General features: G+C 44.0%; 1 protein-coding gene across 1 annotated transcript; it reads left to right on the forward strand.

Annotated features, from left to right (window-relative positions):
* The first annotated feature begins 1883 nt into the window (after window positions 1-1883).
* LOC100972260 (EP300-interacting inhibitor of differentiation 1) lies at window positions 1884-3571 on the forward strand. Its single transcript, XM_003816898.5, has one exon. It carries the CDS (start codon window positions 1910-1912, stop codon window positions 2471-2473), a length of 564 nt encoding a protein of 187 aa, XP_003816946.1. The 5' UTR covers window positions 1884-1909; the 3' UTR covers window positions 2474-3571.
* Window positions 3572-9603: the final 6032 nt, after the last annotated feature.

A 9603-nucleotide genomic window follows, 5' to 3' on the forward strand; every position in this document is an offset into this window, starting at 1 on the left:
ACTTAAAGTATAATAACAATAAAAAAAGAATAAGGCCTCTAGCAGTGGAATTAGAATCTCCTGAGTAAGAGCAGCCTCTGATTTGCTGGTATCCTCATCCATTCCATTGGTCTGCTCTCCTCAGAGAGTTAGGCTGTAGGTTAGGGAGGCAAAGGCCCTTGAATTGCTCTTTTCCTGAAGAAAAGAAGGGAAATGTCCATTATTAAGGCCCTCCTGCACATGTAGCCCTGTGCTCTGTGCTCTAGATATCTTCTCTTATTGACCTTGACAACTACCAGGTAGGGCATTTTCATTACCCCATGTCACAGATGAGAACTCCAAGGCCATATAACAGGAAGTGAGGGTAGAAAACAGGGGCCAGCCTGAGTTTCAGGCCCCTACCCTGGGGAAAGATGCCAACTCATTGTGGGGAAAACTGTTCTACTGTCGCAGAAAGGCCCAGTCCTGCCTACCTTCTAGATTCTTGGTCTAGAAGAGGCACGTTCTCCCAGCCATGGGTGGGAATGCCCACTATGTTTGCTGAGCCTTGTCCTAAAGGGTGTATGTGCCTTGGAAGCATGCCCTAGGATTCAACCACTTACCAAGCCCTTCCAAGAGGAGATCATGAAGATGATGTCACTGAAGCTCCCCAAGCAGACAAATATGCACAAACCTTTATAAAGATGTTTCAAAGCAATTTATAAAGGAATAGTACATCCTGCTCTGGAGAAATGGGGTTGACCTTGGATATAGGGCTCAGAATGGAAGCTATCCAAGACTGATGGCACATTCTTGGGCTAGATATTCATCTCTCTGTTCTTATCCACATACCTCTATTCATATTTTGTACATAATTTATAATTTTATATTTCCTCTAGCAGATAATCCCAGAGCTCTAGCCTGGCCCTAGGCTGTGGCAGCCATAACCATAAAATGCTGAGACAGAAAGCGAAGAAGAAATCAAGTAGAGAAAAGCAAATGCCTATGCACGATCTGATTTCTTTCAGATCCTGGATATGTGGGTTGGTATTTATTTGCATGTCTGGAATCTGTTCTAACTAGCCACCTCTGCTCACTAACTTCTTCTGTGTACTTCTCTTTTTCTCCAAAAAGCCTCACACAACCTGGGCACTTGAAATAAGTACATACGATAAATGATCTGGTTTCTCTAATAACAAATATATATATATATATATATATAGAGAGAGAGAGAGAGAGAGACAGAGAAAGAGAGAGAGAGAGAGACAGACAGACAGAAACATTTAACAGTTTGTGTAGTGCTTTCACATAAATTATCTTATCTGATCACCAACCCCAGAGTCCTACCAAAGAGTTCTTAATATGTCTATTTGACAGATGAGGAAACTGATATTCTGAGAGGTAACATGAGAGGGAGATGGTAAGTGGAGCACACACTGGAGAGGGATGCAGGAGTCCTAGGTACAAGTCCTGGCATGGCTACTTATTCATTCCATGGCCTTGAGAAACTTATTCCCCTGCTCTGTGCCTCAGTTTCCTTAACTATAAAATGAGGGGATTAGATCAGATCATGGATGAAACTTTAAACAACAGATGATAACTATCCGGAGCACTGCCTGGAGACAGATTCTGAGGCACATCTGGGCTAAGGAGGAACTCCAGCATAACCATAATAGGTTCATTGCCCAATGCACAAAGCAAGTCAATATGCCAAGACATTGGGTTGCAGCAGAAAAAGAGTTTTAATCATAGAGTCACTGAATGAGGAGATGGGAAGAAACGTCAAACCTTTCTCACGGGAAAAGGTTGAGGCCAGGAATTTTAAGGGATTTGGAATGGGCCAAAGTGTGGAGATCCTTGACTAGTTGAAGAGTGCAGCGTGAAGTCATGAGAAAGGGGATGAAAAAGTTGTTATTCTCGGCTTTTTCCTAGAGGTTGAGCGGTTTGCACAATGTCGGAAATGGCTGAGTTGTCCGAGCTCTATGAAGAGAGCAGTGACCTGCAGATGGATGTGATGCCTGGCGAGGGTGACCTTCCGCAGATGGAGGTAGGCAGCGGGAGCCGGGAGCTATCCCTGCGTCCCTCCCGCAGCGGGGCCCAACAGCTCGAGGAGGAAGGCCCAATGGAGGAGGAGGAGGCCCAGCCAATGGCGGCGCCAGAGGGGAAACGGAGCCTTGCTAACGGGCCCAACGCTGGGGAGCAGCCAGGCCAGGTGGCGGGCGCAGACTTCGAGAGCGAGGACGAGGGCGAGGAATTTGATGACTGGGAGGACGACTACGACTATCCCGAAGAGGAGCAGCTTAGTGGTGCCGGCTACAGAGTATCAGCCGCTCTTGAAGAAGCCGACAAGATGTTTCTGAGAACAAGAGAACCAGCCCTGGATGGCGGGTTTCAGATGCATTATGAGAAGACCCCGTTTGATCAGTTAGCTTTTATCGAAGAGCTTTTTTCACTGATGGTTGTCAATCGTCTGACCGAAGAACTCGGCTGTGATGAGATTATTGATAGAGAGTAGTTAGATGCTGTTAAAAGAGGAGGAAACTACTTGAGGAGGGACCCAACTTTCCGCTATCTTTTGGGTTCATTCCAAATAGTTTTGTGCCATTGAAAAACTTGACCTTCAAAAAAATTTATTTTTCAGAATAGAAGACAATAGGACAGTGACTGCACAGTTGTGAAAAAGGAAGAGAATCATTAAAGAAAAAGAAAAAAGATTTTAAGACCGTTGAAATCAGTTATCAAGAATGTCCTAAAACACCTATGGCTTTGACTTTGTTATTGATCCAGATTATTTTCCTTGCATTGGGGAAAATATCTTTCATATTTGTTTGCTGTAAAGATGGTTTTGCAAGAATAAGTCATGACCAAGACAAACTGCCAATACAAAAGCCCACTGATACTAATTATATAATGAGAAAAAAATGTATCCAACTAGGACACATATCTTTTGAGTTATTTGGACTGAAAGCTTAAGAAAACTTGGAAAATTCTATTTTGTGATCTAGTCAAGCCACAGTTATCAAAGGCTACATTTTCAGTGTAAGATAAATGGATGAGTAAACTCAAATATGTATCACGTGTGCTTTGTATCTTAAGATGTGTTTCCAAGAGCATCTGAAATTTTGTTTGTACATGTATCTTGATCATTTATAAAGCCACTGTGATCTGTAAATCAAGAAAATCCATTGTCATAACCATTTTTAAAAGTCAAAAATTAAGACATCCTTAATTAAAAAGTTTCAAATCTAGACACTAAATGTGTGTGAATGTACAAAGAAAACAAACCATTGCTTATGCTGTTATATACTAGAGAAATTTTGTTTTGCTTGCTGTTTTAACTTGACAGATGAAGGACTTTAGTTGAACTTCATATTGTAAGAACTGTTAATAAAAGTTGTCAAGTAAAAAGCCCTATATCTAAAAAGACTTTATGAACAGTTATTCTATCAACTTTTAAAGGTTTTAAACCTGCCCAGAAATTACCTTGGTATCTGAAGTTTCCCTCTGTCTCCTCCTCTAATTAAGCTTGTTATTTGTTATGCACCAGCATTGGAGATAATAAAATTTCTTGTTCTGTGTAAAAAAAAAAAAAAAAAAAAAAAAAAAAGAAAAAGTTGTTATTCTCATGCTGATTTCATTTCTCCGTGGGGGTCTTCAAACTGGTTGCTGAAATTTGGGGTCTGAAAAACATCTTAAAAAATCCTTAAACAAAAGCCTTATGATTCTAGTGTCAGAGAGCCTGTCCATAGGAACAGTGGGGATGCAAACAGTGAGAATCTAGTGCCACCTGACCCTCAGCAATAAGGGAGTGGGCCAAAGTTCAGCCTGATTCATGCTTTATTATAAATATATTTCTGTCCATAAGCCAGCACGCAATTCTATCAGCCCTGTGGAAATGGTTTCACTGGGATAGATTAGGAGGGGAGCAGTAGCACAGGTGCTCCCTTTTTTTAGCCTTCCTTTTGCTGTCTTTGGGCTACAGGGTATTTATGAGCCCATTCCAGCTCTGAGAGTTTTGGGTTTCCAAGTGGTTTGCCTCTGAGGTCGCCCAGAAGAGCTGGGACTGGGCTCATTCCTCTGCCCAATAGGCTTTCTACCTGCCAAGCTCCACTGTGAAGCACTAGACTTAGAATTGACTTCGGTCCTAGGCATTTAATCAATATTTGCTGAGTTTTTGCTTTGTAGTTTAGGGAAATCCACTTCTCTTCTTTGAGCCTCAAGTTCTTCCCTCATTTGGCAAAAGGAGCTAACTAGACATCTATCATAGTAACATACCAAGCAAGGGGCAGATCTGGCCTCCAGGCCAAGAGTTCCCTCACTGCGTGGCATTTCTTCCATCAGGGTGACTGGTAGGCTTGTGAGACTTCAACGAGATAAATTCTTCATACCAACTTCTAGCAATTGTGTCTCACCAAGTTTTCAGGGGTGGAAACAGACTCAGTAAGGGGTGCAGCTAATGGTGGCTGATAGCATGGGCTCTTGAAGGAGGCTGCTGACATTTACATCCTGACTCTGCCACTGTTTAAACTTAGGCAAGTTACCAGGCAGTGCCCCCGTTTCTCTATCTGTAAAATACAGCTATTACTAGCATCTACCTTATAAGGTTATGAGGACACAAGTGAATGCATAGAAAAAGCTTAGAAGAGTGTCTGGCTCATTGTTAATGACCAATAGATGTTCACTATTTTTGTCGTCCAAGGTAACTGTATGGCAGATGTGCCTGACAGCAATAACTTAAGCATACCCTGCAAATGACCCAATGGTCTAGGAAGAATGTGTGCTCAGAGTTCCAAGCTAAGGAATCCAGGAGTGGCCAACCCGGAGATTCATTCCTTATCTTTGAGGAACATCTGAAGCCTTGGCTCATTCCTTGGAACACAGGACATGAAAGGAACTGAGGCCCTTTGTTTTGGGTTAAATGGAGGTTGCTACGGGAAGAGTGCTAAGTAAAAACATTGTATAAATTGCATGCTTTTTGCAAATGGCAGTGGTTCCCCTGACTAGTCCTCTACCACTGAACCTTCCCTGTAAGTCCCCCCAGTAAACTCTATGTCTTGTTCGCTGTCTCCTGGTCTCTTCTTCAACCTCTCAGACATGGTGGCATCTCTGTTGAAGTCAATAGGGGTCCAGCACAACAGTAATGCAGCAAGCCACAGGCAGAACCGGCCTCCAAGCCAAGAACTCCCTCACCGCATGACACTTCTTCCATCAGGATGACCCAGGAATGAGTGAGTGAGCAGGGACAAGAATCCTAGGTCCTGAGCAGTGCTCAGAGCTGGTTTCTGACTGAGTTTATGAAGAGTGGGCTTGTCTCAGGGCCTGTGGGCAAGGTGGCAGCAGTCCAACTGTGTAACTGTGTGAGGGTGTCATACTTCTTCTCCTCAGCTCTGCAGAGCGTGGGCAGAGAGAGAAAGGAAGCCTGCACAGCGGTGGGTAGCAGGGAGACCTGGGAAAAGAACTTTTACCTCCAAGCTACCCTCTTCTTTTTCTTCCTCTCCCTCTTTCTCCTCTTTACCACCTCCTCCTCTCCATCCTCCTCTCCCTTTCTCCTCTTCCTTCTTTTTATTTTTTAAAGATTTCTCATTGTATATTTTTCAGATTATGGAAAGTAACATATATTTTTAAAAGTAACATGTTACTTTTAAAAATAACAGCTTTATTGAGATTGAGGGGAATCAAAATATTATATCCCAAAATACATTTCTGTGACATATTTTGAGATGGCTGTCAGGGGCCCAGCAAACAGAAGCGTCCCTGCAAAGCTGTCTTTTGTGGGGACAATTTGCATCTGTGGAGAATCTGCACTGATGCAGCCAGGCCTTCCCTTGTCAGGATCTGGGAAAGGTGAACCAAGAGTCTCACACCCTAAAGATCTGAAAGAAACATTCATCGTCTTTTCTCTCTGAGGGCTGCTACCTGTGAGGGTTCATCTACCTTAGGAGACCACCTTTGCTCCTCAGGCCTCCCCTTCTGCCCCTCCCATAACCTGTCCTGCCACCATAACCTGATTTACCACCATGACCTGTTTTAGGCCATGCCTCAAGGGAGCTCCCATTCTTTCTGTAACCTCAAGATAGTATATAAGCTTCTGAGAATGATGATTTCCAATTTCATCCATGTCCCTACAAAGGACATGAACTCATCCTTTTTTTATGGCTGCATAGTATTCCATGGTGCATATGTGCCACATTTTCTTAATCCAGTCTATCATTGTTGGACATTTGGGTTGGTTCCAAGTCTTTGCTATTGTGAATAATGCCGCAATAAACATATGTGTGCATGTGTCTTTATAGCAGCATGATTTATAGTCCTTTGTGTATATACCCAGTAATGGGATGAGTTAGTGGGTGCAGCACACCAGCATGGCACATGTATACATATGTAACTAACCTGCACATTGTGCACATGTACCCTAAAACTTAAAGTAAAAAAAAAATTTAAAAAAAGATAGTATATAAGCTTCTGCATTCCATTGTGGGGTTGGGTAATCATCTGTGATGCTCCCCGTGTACACATGAATAAATTGTATGCCTTCCCCACTCCACCAGTTAGCCTGCCTTTTGTGAATTGATTTTTCAGTGAACTCTACAGTATCTACTTGAGCTCTCTGAAACTGCCTTTGCAAAAATAACAACAGGAAATTATTACAGTGAAAGAGATCTGAACTAACCAACTCCATCTTGCTTCTAACCTCTAAGATGTTCCTGTTCATTACTGGGTGTAGGCCAAACAACTTTTGGAGAAACTTACTTTATAGTTTAATACTGAAACAGATGATAGCTGCGCTTTCCCAAAACAAGCCCCCTTCTTGTGTGGGAACTAAACTGCCTTTGCCAGACTAACAAATTAGCCACAAGATTATAAATTATGGTTTAGGAACCACTGTGGTAAAACTTGAGATCAGTGCTTGAGATATTTTGCACATCCTGTATTCTGATGCACCAGGTGATGCCACCAAGATTGAAAAACTGGCTTATCTGGTCTTCTGGCCCCCACCCAGGAACTAACTCAGCACAAAAGAACAGCTTCAACTCCCTATGAGTTCATCTTTGAACCGACCAATCAACACTCCTCACGTTCTGACCCCATATCCACCAAATTATCCTTAAAAACACCGATCCCTGAATTTTTGAGGTAACTGATTTGAGTAATAATAAAACTTCCATGTCCCATACAGCTGGCTCTGCATGAATTAATCTCCTTCTCTATTGCAATTCCCCTGTCTTGATAAATTGGCTCTGTCTAGACAGCAGGCAAGGAGAATCCAATGGGAGGTTACACCTTCACACGTTTATATCCCCCTCCCTGATTCAGTTGGAGCCACTGACAGGCAGACCATTCCCCTGAAACAATGCCACTCCCCTGAGATGGCACCTGAACTTTGATGGCACAGTTCAGGGGAAAGAAATACCCAAATGATATAGGATAGGGTTCAAGCTTTTCCTTCTTCAGGAGAAGTGTGTCTCTGTGGCTGGAGGTGTGCAAACAGAGGCTGTGAGAACAATTGCTGGGGATGCTACAAAAGGGCTTGGGGCATCAGATGCTGGTGGTAATGGACATGGAGTGGAAATAGATAAATCCATATCCTTTCCTTCTTTGAGAGCTAGTATTTGGACATTGTGCCCAGTTGTTTTCCAGAGATGATTCCAGAGCTCCCCCATAGACAGATAGTGGGGGACAGGTCCCCAGCCAGGTCAACACGGTTCCCCTGGAGTTAGTGAGTGGTCTCAGAGGCCCCTTGATATCATTGTTGTTTTGCCTACCTGCCTCACACATTCAGGTTCCCCACCCTTGATGTGGCCCTGGTTGCTCAGTGAAGGATGGACCTTGGACACTCAAGTCAGCCCACTGTGGTTTGGCACTTGTCAAGACTTACAGTTGAGGTGGCAGAGGTGGGAGATACTGGGGCTCAGGTAGCAAGTTGTCTGCCTCCTAAGGCAGGTCTACTCCAAGCATGGCATGGATCCAGCTATGCTCTTCCATTTTGCTAACTTATCTGGAGTCTTTGTGTCTGCATGTCTCACTAGAAATGCATATGTAGGCAGGAGTTTCCCAGGGAAGTGGGGGAGAGAGGAAGAGAGGGATAGAGGAAGGGAGGGAGGGAGGGAGGGAATGAACTAACTTTTATTGAGCTTTATTTATATGCCAGCTGCTATATTAAGCACCAAAGGAAGAATGGGTTAATGGAGAAAGGCTTTAGAGTTAGACACCCATTCACTCACTCATAATTGTATCCATTTATTAAGTAAATATTTATTGAGCCTACTATGTGTCAGGCATTGTGCTAGATACTGGAGACACAAGTGAAATTTCTAACCCCATGAAATTAATTACAGTCTACTAGGAGAGACAGACATCAAGCAAAGAATTCCTCAAAATGATCCCTAATTACAAAGTGTGATAAATGCTCTGGAAAAAAAATAGAGTCATTGAGAGTGCATAGTAAGGGAAGCCTGATTCAGATCGTGGGGCAGGGGAATGTCGGGGAAATCCTCTATGAGGAAAAGAGGAAGAAACGGACAGCATGAGCAGAAGTTAGCCAAAGCAAGAGTGGAGGGAAAAATATTCCAGATAAAGGGAAATTTTTAAGCTAGAGCCTCAGGGTAGGGAAGAGATTAGAATGCTTAAAGAATTGAAAGGAAACTGGTGTGATTGAGGCAAAGAAATTGAGCCACCACACAGGGTTTGTTCCTTCCTAATCCCCTTCCAGGTAACCAAGGGTCAGGGACTTTGTGCTGTTTTTGAAAGGGGGAGAGAGAGGCCATGTTGAGGAAACCACAGGCTGCCCAGCTTCCCCAGGCCTGAGCCCAGCTTTCTCTTTCCTCCAGCAGCCCACTGTAGTACAGGAACACTCAATGAGAGGTTCTGGAACCTGGGAGGGGCCTAAGCCAGCCTGGCTATTTCCACTGTGTTCTTAAAATCTGTTTCTGGTGTCCCCTTCTCTAAGTATCTTTTGAGTGCCTGTTCCGTGCCAAGCCTGTGCTGGGTGCCGAGGATATAGATATGAATTTGACATTTCTCCCTCAGTGAGCTCACCGTCCAGTGGTGGAAGCATACAGAGATAATGACCACCTTTAGCATTGGGAGGACCTCAGCATCTAGCTTTGATCACTCCTGCTGCAGTTCAGGGTGATGTCACCCCAGGCTCATTTCCACCAGCCCTTCCTTGGTTTCCTGATATCACCTTGGTAGGGCTGTTGTAGGCGCTTCAGACATCAAGCCAGACTCCTGATAGTGTTCTGCTCACGAAGACCAGGGACTTCCGATTTCCCTTTGGCTTTTCTGTCTCCACTATTTTATCTCCCAGCACTCAAAACTCAACAGAAAAATATTTACATAAGCTAGTGGCAGGGCTGGGCTGAGGTAGGGCTCACTGGAAGCTTCTGTACTCTAACCCCTCTGAGATCACAGAATAGAAGAGGACACTGGACTTGGACTGATTCCAGAAGCAGGGATAGAAAGCACCTGGGACCTGGGGAATTAGCTAGCTAGAGTCACGGGAGAGATGCCAAACATCAGGAAGAAGCCCCGATTCCCACTTCTTCTACCCTCCCCAAGCCATGCCAATCACTAGCCATGTCACAGGGTAGAGGGTCCACCCCTTCCTTCTGGGGGGCATGGGAAGACAGCAGGCACAGTGATACA

The sequence above is a fragment of the Pan paniscus genome, chromosome X (assembly GCF_029289425.2).
Source record: "Pan paniscus chromosome X, NHGRI_mPanPan1-v2.0_pri, whole genome shotgun sequence".
In the NCBI taxonomy this organism is placed as follows: Eukaryota; Metazoa; Chordata; class Mammalia; order Primates; family Hominidae; genus Pan; species Pan paniscus.